This window comes from Equus przewalskii, chromosome 9, assembly GCF_037783145.1.
Source record: "Equus przewalskii isolate Varuska chromosome 9, EquPr2, whole genome shotgun sequence".
NCBI lineage: Eukaryota > Metazoa > Chordata > Mammalia > Perissodactyla > Equidae > Equus > Equus przewalskii.
Genome location: NC_091839.1, coordinates 15702953 through 15722213, shown reverse-complemented (window position 1 = coordinate 15722213; position 19261 = coordinate 15702953). Strand labels below are relative to the sequence as shown.

At 58.7% G+C, this 19261-nt stretch overlaps 1 protein-coding gene across 1 annotated transcript; it reads right to left on the bottom strand.

Annotated features, from left to right (window-relative positions):
* Positions 1 to 120: 120 nt before the first annotated feature.
* On the bottom strand, positions 121 to 18764 carry MEIOSIN (meiosis initiator). The gene is made up of 14 exons (XM_070633010.1): positions 18583 to 18764; positions 17216 to 17286; positions 13382 to 13472; positions 9157 to 9259; positions 7749 to 7883; positions 6689 to 6934; positions 5665 to 5773; positions 4986 to 5086; positions 4339 to 4494; positions 3950 to 4020; positions 2565 to 2729; positions 2256 to 2494; positions 1360 to 1449; positions 121 to 700 (listed from the first exon to the last, which is right to left on the bottom strand). The coding sequence occupies exons 2-14, from the start codon at positions 17284 to 17286 to the stop codon at positions 526 to 528; spliced, it is 1752 nt and encodes a 583-aa protein (XP_070489111.1). The 5' UTR covers positions 18583 to 18764; the 3' UTR covers positions 121 to 525.
* Between the last annotated feature and the right edge of the window lie 497 nt (positions 18765 to 19261).

The window sequence follows — 19261 nt, the reverse complement described above, 5'->3', positions numbered from 1 at the left end:
GGGGTGTGGGTCACCTTCCCAGCCACCCGCTGGTTTCTTTCAAAGTGCAGGCCCGGGGTCTTCGGCCCCAGGGCAGACGGACCCCGCCCCCCCGCCCCACAGCCTGCCCTTGTCTCCCTCTCTGGTAACAAGAGTTCCACCTGCTTTATTTTGTTGAAACAATAAATAATCTATAAATAGAACAGGGGAGGGAGGGTGGGGTAGGGTGAGAGCAGACAAGGTTGAAACCATTTGATTCTGGGGCTGCGGCGGGCGGAGGGGGCCCTGCTCTCACCGTCACCCCCCCGCATTTCGTTCAGGGCTGCCTGCTCCCCACATGCACCCCTGCAGACGGGCTGTGAGCAGGGCAGCGACGGGTGGAGTTCAGGCACGGCTAACGCAGGAAGCATCGGGGTCGATAAATCCTCCCCCGCCTGGCCCCAGGGGACTACACAGGCCCGTGAGGCCCAGGAGAGGCCCACCTCGTCCTCCCGGGCTCCTGGTTTCCGCAAGAGCCTCCGGAGCGGCAGGGCGAGGCGGGCAGGGCTACCTCTCACTGGTGCCCGGAGGGCCGCGGGGGGCCGGCTCTGGGGACCGGCGGGCCTTCTCGGCCAGCAGCTGGTAGAAGGGCTTGGGGGTCTCCCAGTCGTCGTCCTCGCTGCTGGAGCTGTCCTGCTTCACGATGCGGTTGTGCTGGCGGCTGAACCTGCGAGCTTTGATGCTGAGGGAGAGGTGGCAGGACCGGTCCTCACTCCCGCCCCGGAGCTCGGCACCCCCAACCCTGTGCTGTGACCCCGGCAGGGATCAGGGCCTGAGTCTCCCCGTGCTGTGACCCCGGCAGTGACCAGGGCCTGGGCCCCCCTGTGCTGTGACCCCGGCAGTGACCAGGGCCTGGGCCCCCCTGTGCTGTGACCCCAGCAGTGACCAGGGCCTGGGCCGAGGCAAGGCTGGGGCTCCGTGTGGCCCCACGGGCGAACCTCAGGCCCCGAGGCCTGGTCTACGGTGCGGACTCGGCCACAGGCTCTTTGGGGCCCACACGCCTGCGAGACCCGCGCAGATGTGTGCACGCTCGTGTGTCTCCGGGGCCCACTGAGACACAGGCGGGTGGCAGCTCTGAGGCCGGACTGGAGAGGACGAGGACAGGGAGGCCGGGGGACTGGGAAATACGCCCGGTGTCCTGTTCTGAGACCCCTGCTAGGCTCCCAGGCAGAGCACCGCCCCGCCCCTGCCCCAACTCTCACAAAATTTGTGATGTCTCCCACCGCAGTGACCGCCACCGGCTTCCAGCAGCGCGAGCTCGGGCTCTGATGGGGACGGGGGGACTGAGGGGCACTGAGGGGCAGGGTCCCCCACCCCCGCCATCCCGCAGGGCCCTCTCACCAATACGGCCTGCGCTCCCGCAGCGTCATCACCCGCCAGAGTCGCGCCAGCTCCTTGGTGGCGGCCGTGGATGCGGTCCCGGGGCAGGTTCTGGGACAGGATGGGGGTGAGGCCGGGCCTGCAGGCTCCAGGAGGGCCTCCCTGCCCCTCGGCCTCAGCCTTCCCAGCTCAGCACTAGGATCTTTCCGGTCCACCTTGGCCGGGAAGGCCCCCATGGCGCACCCTCTGGAGCCGAGGAGTCGAAGAAGGGAGCTGGACTAAAGGGTCGTGGGAAAGGGACACCCATGTCCCGGGAGAGTAGAGGGGCCCTGGATCCACCTCTCCGGGTACCAGCTCCTGGGTCTTCCCGTGAGGGCATCAGCGGTCCACCACTGTAGTGTGGAGGCCTCCCCCGCCCTAGGCTTCAGGCTGGCAACCATGGTTCGGAGCTGGACACCTGATCAAAGTCAGCCCCAAGAACTCTTCTTGAAACCTTAGAAACGAGGATCTCCCCCAACAGGGTTGCTAGGGTGGGAGACAGGACACAGGCCTGAACCTCCTGGAGGGGACCCTGCACCCAACCCGGCCCTGTGTGCTTAAGAATGAAGCCAACTCGGAAGAGCAGAGCAGAGAGAGCGACAGAGACTCTGACAGCAGCATGCGAGCCCCTAGAACCAGCCATACCTGAAGGCAATCTACCCCTCCCCTTTTTTCAGGTTACACAAGCCAAATAATTCCTTTTCTTCCTAAGTCTGAGTTGGGTTGCACTGCTTACAATTGACAGGCCCTGACTGATACACGGGGCCAGGTGAGACGCTAGGGGAGAAGGTGGCAGAGGAAGGGTTGGTGGGTGATTCCCAGAAGCGGCAAATGGCCACATGCTCTCGGGGGACAGATGGACAGAGGACCCCACGCACCGGATGTACTGCTTCCGGTTCATCCTGCAGAACATGATGAAGCCGTTGACGCACTTCTTCTTCGTCTGGCCAGCGCCCAGGGCTTTCTTCTTCTCCTTGGGCTTCACGGGGCCCCTGCCCGCCCGGCCCTTCCGGGCTTTTCTCCCGGCTGGGGACAGAGTCGAGGCCCGCCGGGTGGGGGTCCACGTGTAGTCTCCGTCCTCGTCGCTGGAGGACTGCAGGCTCTGGGCCTGAGCATCCTGGGTGAGGACAGAGAGATGAAGGTGGGCAGGAGGGGCGGGCCCGCCGCATCGCTGGCGGCGTCCTCACCTCCAGCTGCACCCACGCCGCCTCGGAGTCCGTGGCCACAGAGCTGGGGCTGGACGGCACCTTGCTGTTCTCGCTCAGGGAGAGGTAGCAATGGTCCAGCGAGACGGAGGACTGGCACAGGCTGTGGGAGTCCGGGGCCTCTTTGGGGTCCTCAGAGGGCGTGTCCTGGGGGAGAAGGTGAAAGACGGGGGGACGTGAGGGAGGATGGCCGTGTCCATTCACGCCCCGACTCCCTGCCTTCCTAGGATGTAACGTGAGCATCAGAAACGGCTGGAACTCAAGCCAACCTCGTCCAAACACCCCCTGGACATTTGAGCGAACGTTCCCAAGTTCCCACGGGGGTCAGCGAGGGCTGCCATGGGTTCGGGTCTTCTGCCTCCTGTTCTGGGGCCATCTCGCTCTGTTTTTTTGAGGAAGATTAGCCCTGAGCTAACTGCTGCCAATCCTTCTCTTTTTGCTGAGGAAGACTGGTCCTGAGCTAACGTCCGTGCCCATCTTCCTCTACTTTATACATGAGACGCCTGCCACAGCATGGCTTGACAAGCGGTGCCATGTCTGCACCTGGGATCCGAACCGGCGAACCCTGGGCCGCCGAAGTGGAACGTGCGAACTTAACCACTGTGCCACCGGGCCAGTCCCTGAGGCCATCTCTCTTAATGCCACCCGTTTAGCACCCCCTGAAGGAGCTGGGATGGCCTGGGCAGGTCTTGACTTCTCTGAGCACGAGTGTCATCCCCAGAATGCCTCGCGGGGCTGAGAAGCAGCAGGCACCCTGCCTGGCGCTCACTTCGAGCCCCACGAAGCGGGTCTGTTTTGGCTTCTGCGGCCAATTCAGCTACTCATCCAGGCAGGGGCGTCCCCCCCAACACTGGAGAAAGAGAGGTTTGGGGACCAGCGCTGGGCTGCCCTTCCGTCAGACGGACGGTGAGCTCCAGGGGCGGCTGGCGGCTCCAGGGGTCAGCCCAGGGGCCCGGGAGGGAGGCTCTTCCCAGCTGAGGATTCCCGAGGTCATCCTGCTGGTCTCAGTTTCCTCGTCTGTAAAATGGGCCACAGGAAAGCCTGCCTCGTAGAGCAGCTGGAGGACCACGTGGGTCTTTAACGGGCATCTGGCAGCTTTTAGCCTGTACCCTTTGTGTCTAGCTCATTTCAGGTGCCCAGCAGAGCTGGGGGCCTGGGGGGCCAGCAGCGAGGGGTCGAGGATGGGCGGAGGGGGGCCTAGACGGCAGACGGGTCTCTGGGAAGATGAGGGGGAGCAGCGGTGGACTCGGGGGAGCAGGTGAGCGAGGCGGCTGATGGCTGAGGGGCCGGAAGGGAATCAAGCAGGTGCACACCACGTGGAAAGGACGGCGTGTCCGCGGCAGGATGTTGGGGGGGGGGTCGCCTACCTTCTGCGGTGCCTCGAGCGCGCAGGCAGAAGGCGACAGCGCGGGATCTGAGAAGACTTCTTCGAAGAGCACTGTGGAGGGACACCTGAGGCCTGGCCGGGCGGGAAACGCTTCCGTCCTGCCGCCCCTGCTCGCCGGAGTGCCCTTTTCTGGTTTTCGGCTTTAAGATCTCCCACCCCACGTCTGAATCCAGCTCACGGGCCAGCTCCTCGGGGCACCTCCAATCCGGGCAGAGGGAGCAGGTCCGGCGCCGGCTAGGCGGCTCCCGCACCGCGTGGCCTGGACGGATTCACCGGGTACCCAGCCACGCGCGCCGCAGGGCTGTGCCCCTGGGGGCATCAGTGTGTTTTCTGGATGACGCAGGCGAGGGCCCAGCCGCGGCCGCTCACCTTGGCTCAGGTACTCGGCGTCGTCCTCCAAGATCTGTTCTGGCAGCAGTTTCCCCGGGGAGCTGAAGAGGGAGGGGCTGAGCCCCAGGACCTCGCTCGGGTGGCCTGTCACACTCCAGCTGCCAATCTGGGGAGGCCCCAAGGCCAGTGGGCTCCCTGAAAAAGAAACATCAGGCTCGGGGGCGTGTCGGAGTTTGCCCTCCTGCCCAACACAGCAGCTGGCTCTGAGGAGATGGCTCCAGACATGCAGGAAAGGTGACTGTTGATCACTCATTTGGAGTGCTCACTCATAGAGAGTGTTAGGAGGCATGATGCCTGGCGTTACGTCAGGGATAGCAAAAATAAGCAGTATCATAATGTGCCAGACCCGAGCAGACTGAGTGAGGGTAGCTACCAGGAGCTCTGTGTTAAGAAAGATTCTGAGGCAGCATCTGGGTTCAGTGGAAAGAGCGATGATTGATTAGCAATGTCTGCCCTGGCCACCAATGGCTCAGTGACAGCGAGCACACTGTGCACCTGCCATCCCTCTGCCCAGCAGACATCCACTCCCTTTCCCGCTGTTCCCCCTCTCACAGAAATCCTCAGAAGGAAGGCACCCAGAAGGCTCCACGCCAGCCTAGAAGGAGGAGAGACAGAGTTTCAGTCACCATGGGGGCTGCCCTCTGGGATCCAGGCGGGAAGCCAAGGGTCGGCGTCCAGGGTCTCCTTGTCCACCTCCTCACAGGAATCGTAGAACACCAGCTGCTGCCTGCAAGAGTTGGAATTGAGAGGCAGACCCGGAGCCCCGGGCTGGGATGGCCGTGTGACCGGGGACAATCCGGTTCCCCCCTGGGAGTCTCAGTGTCACCCTGAGAAGGAAGATAGGGCCACTCCAGGCTGCTGGGGGCAGAAAGCTTAGTCCCCGAGGTGCCCGCCCTCAGCGAGCTTCCAGGCTGGTGAGGAGAGGCGGGCTGTGATCAGAGGCTGACACACGGGGGCAGAGCTGTGACAGGCGCCCCGGGAGGAGTGACGGGGTGGAAAGCGCAGAGGGCCAGGGCATGGCTCCCGGGCAGTGGGGAAGGTTTGGTGGTGTCACGGCTAAGATTCCTGGGCGAGGCCAGGAGAGGGGCTGGCCAGGTGAGCGGGGGCCAGGGGTCTGCAGTGCCACACGAGATGCGGCTTTCCCTCCGGGCACTGAGGGCCGGCCTTAAGTCGGGGCCTGTGTGTTAGGGTGGTACACACGAGGCCCGCAGACGTGCTCACTCCACAGACACCAGCAGCGGATGTAAACCGGCCTCCTTTCTGTCCTCCCCGCAGCCTCCCCCGCTCAGAGCCCGGGGCCCCTACCTGGGGAGGGGCTGTGTCCTGTGGAGGAAATGGATCCTCTCCGCCCCATGCTGGGCCTCGAAGGCCAGGTCAGGCCCGGCGTCCCGGGCACCGTGTTTGCAGTAGCAGCCTAAGGGGGAAAGTCAGGAGGATCACTCCCGGGACGGGGCCAGGGGCCAAATGCACAGACGCGGGGACGGAGAGGTGACTGATGGGTCACCAAAACCTCAGGGCCTCCACGTGAGGCTCAGGGGCGCCCCGAGTCACCCTCAGGCTTCTGGAATCCCACATCCCTGTGGGAAGCCGTAAGGAAGACAGAATCTTGACGTGGACTAACGACGATGAAGACGATGGCAGCACAGAAACAGACGGTGCTCCCCCGCCAGCACGGCTACGAGTATCTTATGTGCTGTCAGGAACCCTCTGCCACAGCCCACCATTATTATAGCCACGTACAGTGAAGGAAACCGAGGCACTGCCATATCTGGTCCTTTGCCCAAGGTCACACAGCCAGCAGGGGATCTGGGAAGCCCTCCCTCCCAGGTGGCTCAAGCCTGCGTGGCCCCCGGGAAGTCTGGCCCATCAGTGACAGTGTACGACTCCTCCACTGGACTGTGTCTCCAGCACCCGGCACGTGGCTTGGCCCCGCGGGGCTGCTCAGGGAGTGTGGCCTGAATGAAGGGGCAGAGGAACAGGACAGCTCGAGGACCCGCCTTCCAGTCACTTTCTGCTGAGGCGTCACCACACCTTTCCGGAGCCAAGAGAGCAATCGGCTGCTTCCAAGGGGGGTCTCACGGGCACGCCCTGCTCTGGTCTCCAGTCCTGCAGCCGCAGGCCTTGCCCGAGGGCGGCACAAATCCTGTCCCACTCTCCCACCCACCACAGAGCATGGAGGGAAAAAGAAAACTGGGAAAGAGCCCAGGAGACGGGTCTTTCTCATCCACCACTGAACCCCCGGCTATGGGGACGGTGCCCGGGCGTCATGGCTGCCTGGGAAGCGGTGTGTAAATGACGGGCTAAGAGAACGGTGAGGAAAGAGACCAACTTGAGATGTCACACTGGACACTGCTCTCGGCCACATCCAGCAACGTCAGCCAGGATCTTCCTCCCTTCCTGTCACCTCGAGGCGGGGATGACACAGGCTTGGGGTGACCGCAGGAGCTGGGGCATCTTGGAGGGGTGGCGGTCCCCGCCACATTGCCTCCTTTCTGGTCTGGGGATGAGGTCACCTGCTCGTTGGGCTTGTCCAGGGCCAGACAGCGGCGAGGGTTCTGGGCCTGGGTCTGGCGTTCTGGGAAAGCAGAGAGAAGGTATGAGAGGGGCTGGGGGCTGACTGTCACCAGAAGATGGCTCAGGTGGCGTTCTTCTCTACTCTGGGCCCAACAACCTGTTCCAAAGCTGGGCCCGGGCGGGTCCCTCACCGCGCTTCCTGGGCGAGCCTGGATCCTCAGTTAGGGATCACTGAGTCCGCCGCTCCCTTCTCCTCCAGCGTGTTGGAATCGCCTGGAGAGCTCTGATGCCCAGGTTCACCCCCGACCACTGAAACCCAGCTTTCTGTGGGGGGCACAGGCATCAGTGCTCCCCAGATGATTCAGACGGATGCGCACCCAGTGCTAGGAATGGCTGATCAGGTCCCACTTCATTGTAAGGACGTGGAAATTGAGGATAGTGAGTCAGCCACAAAGCTGAGGTAGGCCGTCGCCTCCCGCAGTCGGTCCTTCCTCCACCCCACGCTCCCTGACCCCGCAGCCCCGGGATGCTGACTGGGCACAAGGACCACAAAGGCTGAGAGCAGCTCCCATCGCCGGGCACCTGTCCACTGCAGCCCTGCCCGGGCGGGCCACATGCAGCTCCCAAGCCTCGTCCCCACCCTGCGCAGGCGCTGTGATTCCAGACGAGGAAGCCGAGGCCAGAGCAGGAGAGGGGGACCCTCCTGGCCTCAGAGCCAGTGAGAGGAGGGGCCGGGAGTTGAACCCAGGCCTGTCTGACTCCGAAGCCTCGGCAGGGGCTCAGGATGGCCTCGGGGGCCTCCTGGGGGCAGTGACGCCTGGAGAAGGTACCCGCTGCTTCCTGCTTCCCAGCCCGTCTCCTCCGACGGCTGGTACCTGACGCTCGGGCCAGCTTCTTCTTCTGGGGCTTCTGGCAGGCTCCTCGCAGCCGGGACTTGCGAGAGTGTGGGGAGCTGCACGGGGTGGAGTGTCTGTGCCTCGAGGGGCCCGCAGCTGGGCTCCGACCCAGCCCTGCAGAGGACAGAGAGGGAGACAGGTCAGGTGTCACCCTCAGCCCACCCCTTCTCCCACCTTCCAGACAGCGCTTCCCATCCTGGGCAGGGCAGTGGGGGCAGCCCCGCTCCCCAGGCTGACTCTACACATGTGGAAACCGAGGTCCTAGAAGATCAGACTGGTCGGAGGGTGCACAGCCGGGCACAGAGGTCCAGTGCGAAAACTCAAGCGCCCCCAGGGCTGGTCTGGGGCTCGGCTGAGAGGAAGACAGACTCAGAGCTCCCAAATGCTGCTCCATCTCCCCATCCCGAACCAGGTCCTTCTCCCACCTCCCTCCGACACGACCCGGAGGGCTCCACCACCCACCCCGGGTCGCCCCGGGCCCCTCCCTCAGGCCCCTCAATTTCTTCCTCATTAACATCTCCCCGAATGTACCCACTTCCTGCCACACTCTCAGCCACAGAGCTGGACTGGGCTCATGGTCTCCCGTCTGGATCACTCCTAACTATCTTCCCTGACCCCCTGACTCCAGTTTCCCACTGAATACCCAGTCCTCACGTTAGACGTGAGGGACCTTGTCCTGAAAAGCAGTCTGCTCATGGCGTTCCCCTGGCTCAGAGTCCTCCAGTAACTCTCATCTTCCTCATCTCCCTCCCCAGCCGGGCGCTCCAGGCCCTTCAGGAGCTCGCCCCCGCCTCACCTCCTACCACTCCCGCCGTGTATTTTTCATGCCAGTAACCACACCAGCACCGGACACACAGTCCTGGATGACCGGCACGTCCGGGCGCCGGGTTACAACGCTCTCTCCACGTATTAACCCACTTCATCCTCGCGACAAATACAGACAGGAAGTACTAGTCTTGTTTTGCAGATGAGGAAACTGAGGCACAGAAAGTTTAAGGTCACAAGACATGTGTCTGAGTCAGGATCTGGCTCAGGAGCCTGTGCACAGTGTCTCGATGCTACACCCTGGCCCCCCAGTCACACCCACCGCTGGCCTGTCCCCAGACATTCCACACGTGTCTTCTCTTGCCTGCGCGTTCTTGCTCACATTGTTTCTCCGCCTGGCAGGTCCCCCTGGACTGTCCTCGGAGGCGCAGCTCCAGGCTCCCTGCTGCCACGGTCCTCCCGACACCCGCCCCTGAGTTGGTGGCGTCTCGCACATCTCCCTGACTTTGTCCCCGGCTCCAGGCTGCGAGGTCCGCGAGGGCCCGGACCACCCAGCGTCTCTGACCGCCAGGGCCACACGTGGCGCTGCAGGCGCTGGGAAGCGCCGGCTGAACTCACTCACCGCCTTCGCCATCGGAGGTGTGCAGTTGAAGCAAGGCCTTGGCCATGTCGATGCTTCTCTGGAGGTGCTGAATGTACTGCAGGACGTGCAGCAGAATCTCCTTCTGCCCCCGAAAGAAAGGCAGGGTTGAGCGCAAGAGCAGGGCCCCCGACAATGTGAGGCTGAAGAGAACGAGCGACAGATACTCCAGGACCCCGTGCCCCGCCCCCACGCCCCCAACAATTCCTCCAGCGGCTGAGATGTTCCTATTCTGGCCTTTAGTCCTCGTTGTGGCCCAGGGAGACGGCGGTTACAGCTAAGGCAACTGAGGCCCAGGGCCCCGAAGGGACTTGCTAAGGTTACAGAGAGGAAGGGGCAGAGCTGGGATCTGCCTCCTGGCCCAGTTTTCCAGCATATGCTGTTCGGCTTTCTGCCCCCGGCCCTTTGCACAGATTGTATTCTCTGTGCGCAAAGCCCTCCTCCTCTCCCCACAGACTCCCTCCCCCGGCTTCTCCTCCTCAGAGCAGCAGCATGGTCATCTCCCCTGGCAGACGTTTTCCCGCCTCCCTGACCCTCTGACCCAGGCAGGGTCAGTCCCTCCTCAGCGCTCATGTAACCTCCTGGGCCTGTTTCCACCAAGACACGTGCCACACTGTTTTATAATTATCATCTACGTGTCATTCTCTCCTCTTGACCTTGAACTAACGGAGGGGAGAGACCGTAGCTAACTGACCTCTGTATCCCAAGCACACAGATGAGGGGTGGCCTAGCCAGTGATTGCTGAAGGAACAGATCTCCCCAGAGCACTGAGGGTGATGCCTCCTGACCAGCAGGCATCACCCCTCCAGACACCAAACACCAACTGGGTTGGTATTGGAGATACTAAGCTAAAAATGATGACTACCCACTAAGGGCCAGGTACACAGGAGTGAACAAGACTTTTTTTTTTTTTTTTTTTTTGGTGAGGAAGATTGGCCCTGAGCTAACATCTGTCACTCATCTTCCTCTTTCTGCTTGAGGAAGATTGTCGCTGAGCTAACCTCTGTGCCAATCTTCCTTTATTTTATGTGGGACGCTGCCTCAGCGTGGCTTGATAAGCAGTGCTAGGTCCACGACCAGCATCCGAGCCTTCGAACCCCAGGCCACCGAAGCGGAGTGTGTGAACTTAACCACTACGCCATCAGGCTGGCCCTGAGACATACTTTTGTTTGCCATCACGGAGCTTATAACCTAGTGGGGTCAACAACCTTAACTCATAAGTCATACCAAATTATGGACAGTGCGAGCAGCACTGTGAATAAAGCGTGTAATGAGGGATTCTGAAGTTAGCCTTGGGCATTGGGAAAGGCCTCTGAAGCAGCAGCATTTAAACTGAGCCCTGAAGAAGGGCAGCAGGGAGCCTGGTGAAGAGCTGAGGGAAGGGTACCAGTAAGCATCTTTCAGGTTGAACCGGATCCCTAGAATAACCCTAAAACCATTAGCAGGAATCGTCTGAACCCCGAATCAGGAAACATAATCTCATGGGGGGCTTTCGTGAGGCTGTACCATAAACTGTAATACTGACGGTCGCTGAAATGTTTAACGTGACCCACGGAAGGGAGCTGTGACTAAGGAACAGACGGGACGCGGCCAAGAGGCCGTTAGTGTGGAGGGACACGGACTGCATCCACCGCTTACTGGCTGCATCCTGGGAGCAGGTTGTTCCACTTCCCTGAGCCCCGGTCTCCTCATCTGTGCAGTGGGAACGGGGATGTCAGGCTCAGAGGATAACCAGGAGGGCTTTAATCCCTCAGTGTGTGTGAAGTCACTGCGCACAGACCCTGGCACGTCACGTCGATGACTGAATGACAACACCTTCACCAGGATCTCGAGCGATTAAATGAGAAGCTTTCCTAACTTCTAACTAGGCCACGCGTTTTTCAAGAGCAGAGATCGTCTTTTTCCCTTAGCGTCTCCCAAACCAGGCTTAGCACGTGGTCGGCACTCACTAAGCTGAAGGACGGAAGGCTCAGAGATGGATACTTCAGGAAGCTTAGCTTGGGGACCACACCAGAGGTCCAAATCCCGGAGACCTTCTAAAGGGAAGATGGAACAGCCCTGTGACTGTCTCAACCGAGGGAATGTATTCATTCAACAAACCTTTGCTGAGCAGTGAGTGACAGAGCGGTTGAGGGTGTGGGCCTTTGGAACGAAACACACCCAACTCTCTCCCTCTGCCGCCAGCCAGCTGTGTCCCTCTAGACAATAGGACTCCTCAAACTGAAAAAACGAGCAGAGCAGACCCGTATGGATCCCACAAGCCTGGGGCGAGGATTAAATGGGAAATGTACATAAATGCTTGGCATCAGGGTCTGAGCCCTTGGCCTCTCAGTAAATCGTGAATCGGGAGCCGGTGTTACAGTTGTCTGCTGTGTGCTAGGCCCTGCGGCCCGGGGGATGCAGACGCGTCCATTACGGTCCCTGCCATCACGGAGCTCCTCGTTGAAAGGGGTCAGAGCCGAGGAAGCAGTGCAGTAACATGCCGAGGGCCTGGGCCATCAGAGGGAGAAGCGGCTCTAGGATTATGCGGGGCGGGGGGCACTCAAACAGTCAAGATGGCGAGGAAGGGCGCCACGGATCTTGGCGGCATCCCAAATCTCCAGCACGGGCGAGGCAACACACGATAGCTCCCGTGAGTTCACTGGGCCCCGAGCTGCCCTGGGACCAGCTGCAAGGATGCATGTCAGGCCGACCGGTCAAGGGGGGCCGCATGATGCATAATGTCCCCAAGGACATCCACGTCCTCGTCCTCAGAACCTGTGAATATGCTGCCTTATATGACAAAGGGGGCTTTGCATGTGTGACTGAGTGACTGACTGAGGATCTCGAGGTGGGGAGACTCTTCTGGATGATCTGGGTGGGCCCGACGTAAGCACAAGGGTCTTTACAAGCAGGCGGCAGGAGGGTCGGAGGCAGAGAAGGTGAAGTGGCGCCAGAAGCAGAGGAAGAGGAGGGCAATCTGAAGATGTTGCGCTGGGGGCCTCGGAGGGGCCGTGAGCCGAGGAATGCGGGCAGCTTCTAGAAGTCGGTGAAGGGAGAGGAAGCAGAATCTTCCCTGGACCCTCCAAAAGCCAGCCCTGCTGACCCCTGACCAGTGGGACTGACCTCTGACCTCCAGCACGGGAAGAGAATAAACTCGTGTTACTCTAAGCCACTGAGTTTGTGGTGTTCTGTTACAGCAGCCACAGGACACTAGCATGAGCACCTGAGACTGAGAGAGAGTTAGGAGGGAGAACGAACATGCCCGGTGGGTGACGGGATGTGGCAGGCGGGGGGAAGGTTAGGGTTAGCGTTAGGCTCAGACAAACTTGTCCCAAACACCTGCTCTCTGGACCCCTCTGAAGGCAAGTAGCACGTTCCAGCCGGGCTGCGTGATTCCTGTGTTCAGATCTTTATCTTCCTGACCAGATTCTGAGTTCCCAGAGGATGAGGGCTGGGTCTCAAATCTCTTTGCAACCAGAACAGCTTCTGACATCCAACAATCTTTCCACACATGCCTGATGAATGAATGAACAAATGACCGAACGAGCCTGGGTGTGTAGCAGGCTATACATCTCGGTTTGTGTAAACACATGCTGTGATGTTCGCACAACGATGCACCCGCCTAACGACGCATTTCTCAGAACGTGTCCCCGTCACTAAGCGATGCCCGACTGTGTGTCCATTCATTGAGTAGTCACTGAGGGCACGCAGAAATTCTCTCTATCCTACCTCATGGAGATGGTTGAGGCCACAGAACAAGGGACTCGGGAAGGAACCGACATTCATCCAGGGCCTGTCACGGCTGTGATGTCATCTTGGCCTCACAATGTCTCTGGGCGGTCGGAGTTACGTTCCCTCGTTTTCCAGCTGAGAAGCTTAAGGCTTGAGAGGCTGAGCAATGTGCGTGGTCTGCCCAGGGTCCTGCAGCTGTGCAGCTGGGGGCTCAAATCCGTGGCTGTTCGACGCCCAAAGTGATGACCTGTCCCGGTCCCTTCTCTCTTCTCCCCCTCGCAGCTCCCCCTTCCTCCTTTGCAGGAAAGAATCCCCAGGCTCCTAGTCATGGGATCGCAGACCCCCAGAAATTCCCGTCCCGAGCAGGGCCATTCCCATCTCAGTGCGGCCCCTGGAAGAGTCTTTCCAGGTTTCCCAGGACAAGGGAGGGTGACCGGTTGACTGATACTGTCAGACCTGCCTCCCAAATCCTCCTCTCCTTCGGTCCCCCTACCTTGGTGAGCTTCTTGGTCCCGACCTTCAGGGCCACAGGGAGCAGCAATGCCAGCTCGTGCAGTTTGCTGGTGTGATTTTTCCTCTGCTTCCTGTTTGGGGACAAGAGTTTGGGTTAGGACATCCAAAACGGAATTGGGCACTTGCCTCCCGTCCCAGTGTTCATCTCAGAGAAGCTCCACGCCCCGGGCACCCGAGACAGGATCCCGGGCATCATCTGGACGCCTCCCTCTCCCTTATCCCCTTGCCCAATCGGTCACCAAATCTTGCCCATTCCTCCTTGACCCCTTCTCTCCATCTCCATCGGCCCTAGTCCACGTGTCGACGCACCCCTGGGTCTCCCAGCCTCCCATCTGGCCTCCTGCAACCCACACTCTCTACCAGTCAGGGCGATCTTTCTGCAACACACATCTGACCGTGGTGTTCTCATCCGTGCAATGGGAACGAGGACATTCATTCCAGCTCAGAGGACAATCAGGAAGACTAACTAAATCAGTGTGCGTGAAATCGCCCAGGACAGAACCTGATATGTTAGTTGCCTAGTGAGTGCTTCAGACCTCTCAATGCCATCGCAGTATTAAGGATCGAGTTTAAACCCTTAACGGGCCTTATAATGCCCATCACAGGCCGGCCCGGCCTGGCTGACCATTCTGGTCTCATTTCTTCCTTCCTTTGCTTCTCTCCCATGGACCAACCCTAACTCCACAGGACAGGGGAGCACTTCTGCTAAGGGACCCCAGCCCCACATAAAATTGCAACTGGGACCAGAGAGGGAGGGGAGGGGACATTACAGATGAAACTGCGGGGCCCCTTGATCAAAAATTAAAATTTCAAGATGGTGAGAACACAGTATTTAATCAAGTATCGGGTTTTTCTAAGCAGAGGGCCCTGGAACTGCATGTGGCTCACGCCCATGAAGTTGGCCCTGATGGGGACAAAGGAGAGGTGTGGCTTGGTGTTATGGAAGTTTGTGATACGTGGCTTTGATCTGATCTATGAGATCTTCCCTGAGGAAGTAAACCTGGCATGAACCTGTTCTGAAGGATGAGTGGAAATGTACAGGTGAAGAGGGAAAGAGAATGTTTCAGATAGAGGGAGCACATGCAAAGGCCCTGTGGCATGAGGGAGAGATCAAAGGAAAAAAAGCTGGGGCACAAAAAGGAAGGAGTCCTGTGGGGTAAGACGAGGCTGGAGAAGGAAGTAGCGGCCAGACGCAGGGTCTTGTAGGCACATATTATGGAAGACCAACAGGAAGTCATTAAACAGCTTTACCAAAGAAATGACATCATTAGTTCACCCCCTCAAAACCGCTTTGAATACAGGAGACTATACGTATTAGTCAACTGAATGAAGGAATGAAAGAAAGAAAACCCTACCAACTGGTCTCCAATTACCTCCTGGTAGAAATCCTAACTTTGAGGGGCGAGGATATGGGGGTTCTCTCCCTGGAGAAAAACTGGATAGGCTGACCTCTCACTCCTTTCTAGCCCTGATGTTGATTTTTTGCAAACCACTTTCCTTCTGTTCTAGAGGAGCCCCTGGGAGCCCCAGCGAGAAACAATGCGGAAAACAAGGAAGAAAAAGTGTCTGGGTCAATTTAAGTTCAAGGTGCTATTTGCCCAGGTTGGAGAAAAAGGCTTTCATATCAACAATAGTCCCTGGGGTTTATTCTGGGGTTTGCAAAGCACCGAGAGAGCTTTCTGAGCAAAAACAGAAGTTCCAGAAAAAAAATCTGGAAGGAGGAAAAGGGTGATGAGCAATCAAAAAATCTTGGCATCTTCTGGCTGCCGTCCTGAATGGGCAGACAGGGGCCGGGTGCTGCTCCCAAGGCTGCCCCTTTTCCTGGCTGGATGCTTCTGGTTTTAGCCAAATTCTTCTCTCCTAGTCTCTATAATGTTCCCCCGCTAATCTCAGCTCTGCCCTCTGGGTCTGCGGGGAACAGGTCAGCTCCAGTTACACAGGTCCTTTTTCTGTTTCTCGAAACCGGCCAAGTTTATCTCTGCCTCAGGGCCTTTACAGTTCCCTCCCCCGGAAGGTTCTTGAGCCCTGATTTTTGCATGGCTGGTTTCTTCTCTGCCACTCAGTGCTCAGCTTAAAGGTAACCTCCTCAGAGAGGCCTTTCCGGACCCCTCCATCGAAACAGGCACATTCTTTGTCCCATCCCCACATCATTTAGCAGCATCTGAAACCCTCTTTCTTTATTTATTATAAGTATAAACTCCACGAGCGCAGGGATTTTAGTCTTTTTTTATTTATTGCTAGATCCCAGGCTGACTTACCCAATAGGTCCGGTAAGCACAGTGCCTGGGGCCGGTGATACTTTTAGGGACTCAAAAAAATGCCTTCATTTCTTTTAAAATCCGAAGAGAAAAAAATGAATATAAGCTAACTTGGGTTATATTCATCTTTGTACCAATGCTGTTGTAAAGTATAATTTTTAATACTTTTTTAATGGAAGAAGGGGCCCAAGATGGAAAAATTGCCTAAGGTCCACAAAAGTCACACCGTGCCTGTGGCTACAGTCTCGGCTCCTAGAATAATGCCCGGCACTTAATCGGTGCTCAAGAAAAAATCGGTGAATGAGTGAATGCCCCCTCTGGCTAGCGATGGCCTCCCGGCCTTTCAAATGGCAAATGACTCGAATTCCCAGGTTGCCGCTTGCCCAAGCTATGCACCCAAAATATTCTCCGGCTCCTTTATTTTAAGAGAGTTGGAAGGAGGCTTATCGGAGTCAGCCCAAATTTCTCATACTAGCTGTGGGAAAACCAAGGCCCAGACCCCAATTTGCTCTAACACGTGCAGGGACTGGAGAATCAGAGCTGCCCCAAAGTGGGACACAGCAGGGGGAGGTCCCAAGGGGCAGCATAAGAGTGGTAATAAGTTCCAGCTTTGGAAGCAGACGGAGCTGGATGGAAATCCCAGCGCTGCCACTTGCTGTGTGACTTTGGGCAAGTGCTTTCACCTCCTCTGAGCCTGTTTTGAACTCTGATAAAATGGAGGTGGCTAGGAAGTTTGATCTTGTCTGGAGGGCGTTTAGCACAGAAGCTGGCACTCGGGGAGAGCTCAGGAAATGCTAGTTCAAGACAGAAGGTGGACAGTCACTTGTCAGAATGACTTAGGGATACGGGATGTTGGAGAATGGGGGGATGGAGGTATGCTATCGGATGACTATGGTTGATAAAACTATTGTTTTGGGTTGGCCAACATGCAATCCCCCCTTTTCTGGTGACAGTTTCCTTTGGGGAACCACCCGTCCCCCACTCTCCGTCCGTGTGGTTTACAGAGGCTGACCCCAACCTCCCCTTCCACTAGGGAGCACGGAACCAAGGTTCAGCCAAGAATCACAGCGACTGGTTCAGGACTGGGGTTATAACCCAGGCTCGGCCAATCAGAGTCAACGGATCCTGGAAAGAGACTCTCTGCCAAGGGGTCAGGCTGGCGGGACACGGACCCGGAGCTGCTGGGAGCCACCGTGCCTCCACAAAAGGGAGCCTGCTTGGGAAGGAAGCCGACACAGACAAGAGCAGAGCCAAGACAGGCAGACTCCTGGCAACACCAGTTAACGCCCCGCCTGGAACCAGCCAAGCCTGATGCCCCTGAATTTTCTGTTTATCGGATCCCATAAATCTCCTTTTATGCTTAAGCTTGTTTCAGCTAGGTTTCTGCTAATTGCAACTGAGGGTCTTTATTAAGACAACAACGCCACGTCTAGAAATGAGGAAAGGATGTCACGCCAAGAAAGAGTCCGGCGAACGGTAAATGCTCAGTAAACAGTATTGTCAGGATCACGTGACCACCGTGGCCGGACGATCGATCGGGCGGGGAGAGCCCTTACCTGTCCCCGGGGCTCAGGGAACCGGCTTTGGGCCGTTCCGGGGAACACACGTGTCTGCTGGAATCCCACATCTGCAAAGAGGGAAAAAGAAAGAATCAGGAGCCGCCGCCGGGACTCCAGGAGGAGCGGGCAGCCTTCGCCTTCCCCCGCCGTGGTGCTCCTTGGAGCACTCAGAGATCCCCAAATAGGGTCCCCGACCCCCACGAACGCAGGCCCAGAAACCAAGTTAAAACCCCAGAACTCTAAACTGCAGCCCGTGAATCCTAAATTGTCAATTTGGGCCCTGAGTCATGATCTGGACCTAAAACTATAAAAACAGCATACTCCCAAACTCTGACTTCAGAACTTCAGTCTGAATAGTCAGGTGTCGGACCACCACGCCCGAAAACGGTGATGTAAAGACCATAAACTCCCAGAGTGAGGACCTAGAACCCCAAAAGGAGCCCTTCGAAACCTAAAAACCCTAAACCCTGCTACTGAGATCCTCTACACTCCCAAACTGTCAACTTCTGATCCCCAGATATGACCCTAATCCCAATATTAAGATCACAGACCGCAAACCCTAACACTGAGAACCCAGATCCTAAAGGAAGAAACCCAAGCCCCCCCAAAGCCAGCCTCAGCCCTGCAAACTGACCTCAGATCGTAAAAGAAAGACCCCCGAGACCCCAAAACTGTCACCAGACCCTCAGGCTGTGTCCCTCAACCCTAAAACTGAGAGCTCACCTGTGAGCCCCACTCTGGGACCCAGACCCTACGACTGAAGCCCTCTCCTCCATGTGGGGGCTCCAGGCCCTCACGCTTAATTCTCAAAGTCCCAAACGGTGACTCCAGACCCTAAATCTCATCCCCTCTACGCTCCACTGAGATTTTAGACCCTAAATCTATCCTGAGGCTTCAATGCTCCCACATCAGACCCAGACCCCCCTCCCCACCCCAAATGATACCCCAGAACTCAGAACGAAGACTGCCCCATCCCCAAAGGAGGGTGTCCGGGTTCCAGCAGGAAGGCTCGCAGCCACAAAACCCAAGACCCCCAGGTTCCAAAACGAGTCCCACCCAGACGCAAACCCGGAGACCCCACATCCTAACGTGAGACCCCAGACCCCCAAACTGGGCCTTCCGCCTCTCAAACTGGAGCCTGGGCTCCAAACCCGGGCAGGCCTGCCCTCCTGTCCCCACTACCCCCCCCCGAACCCCACCCTCGAGGGAGGACACAGTCCCAAAGTGCTGCTCGCCAGCGGTCACCCCCCTGCGGCCGGCCCGACGCAAGGGGTCGCCCGCCCGGTCCCCTGGGCCTCCAGGCCCTGCCTCAGGCCGTGCAAAATGGCGCGAGGAACCCCCTTCTGGTTTCGCGCCAGCCCCACCCTTGGGAGCCCGATCAGCCCTTGGCTCGTGCTGGTCCCAGGAGGCTGGCCACGCGCGCGGCCACTGCGTTCCCAGCCCCGGGGGGCGCGAGGCTCGCGCGCGTGAGGCCGGACGGCGCCCCTGAGGCCAGGCCACGCCCCCACCAGTTCCCGCCAAAGGCGAGCAGGGCGCGAGGCCAGACGCGGCAAACGGCAGAGTGCGGGCGGCAGTGCGCATGCGCGTGTGCGCCTGGGGACCGCCCCGTCTTCCCGCCCAGCGCGAGCTTGGCCTCGCGCCTCCTGCCTCGGCCTCTGCGGGCGTGCGCCAAAGTGCCGACCAATCATCGCTCGCTCAGCTGCCCGCCTTTTCGGCAGGCCCCGCCCCGCCTGGCCACGCCCCCTGCCGGCTCCCGTGGTCCAGGGCTGATGGATGCTGATAATAGAGGCGGGGTCTCCCCAACTGCCAACTCTTCCCCGGGGAAGAGAGATCTGGAGGGGCCCTCGAGTGTCCCATTTCCATCTTTCCCTTCAGCGCATGTCTGATGAGGGCCTGCTGCGTGCCAAGCATGCTGGAAGTTGGGGATTTAGCGCGATCTTCCCAGTGCGGTGGGGAAGGCTCACAGACCAGGAGAATCTAGTGGGCAGGGGCCACGTTAAAGAGCCACAAATTGAGAAAAGATTCGAAGAGCAAGGCCATTGG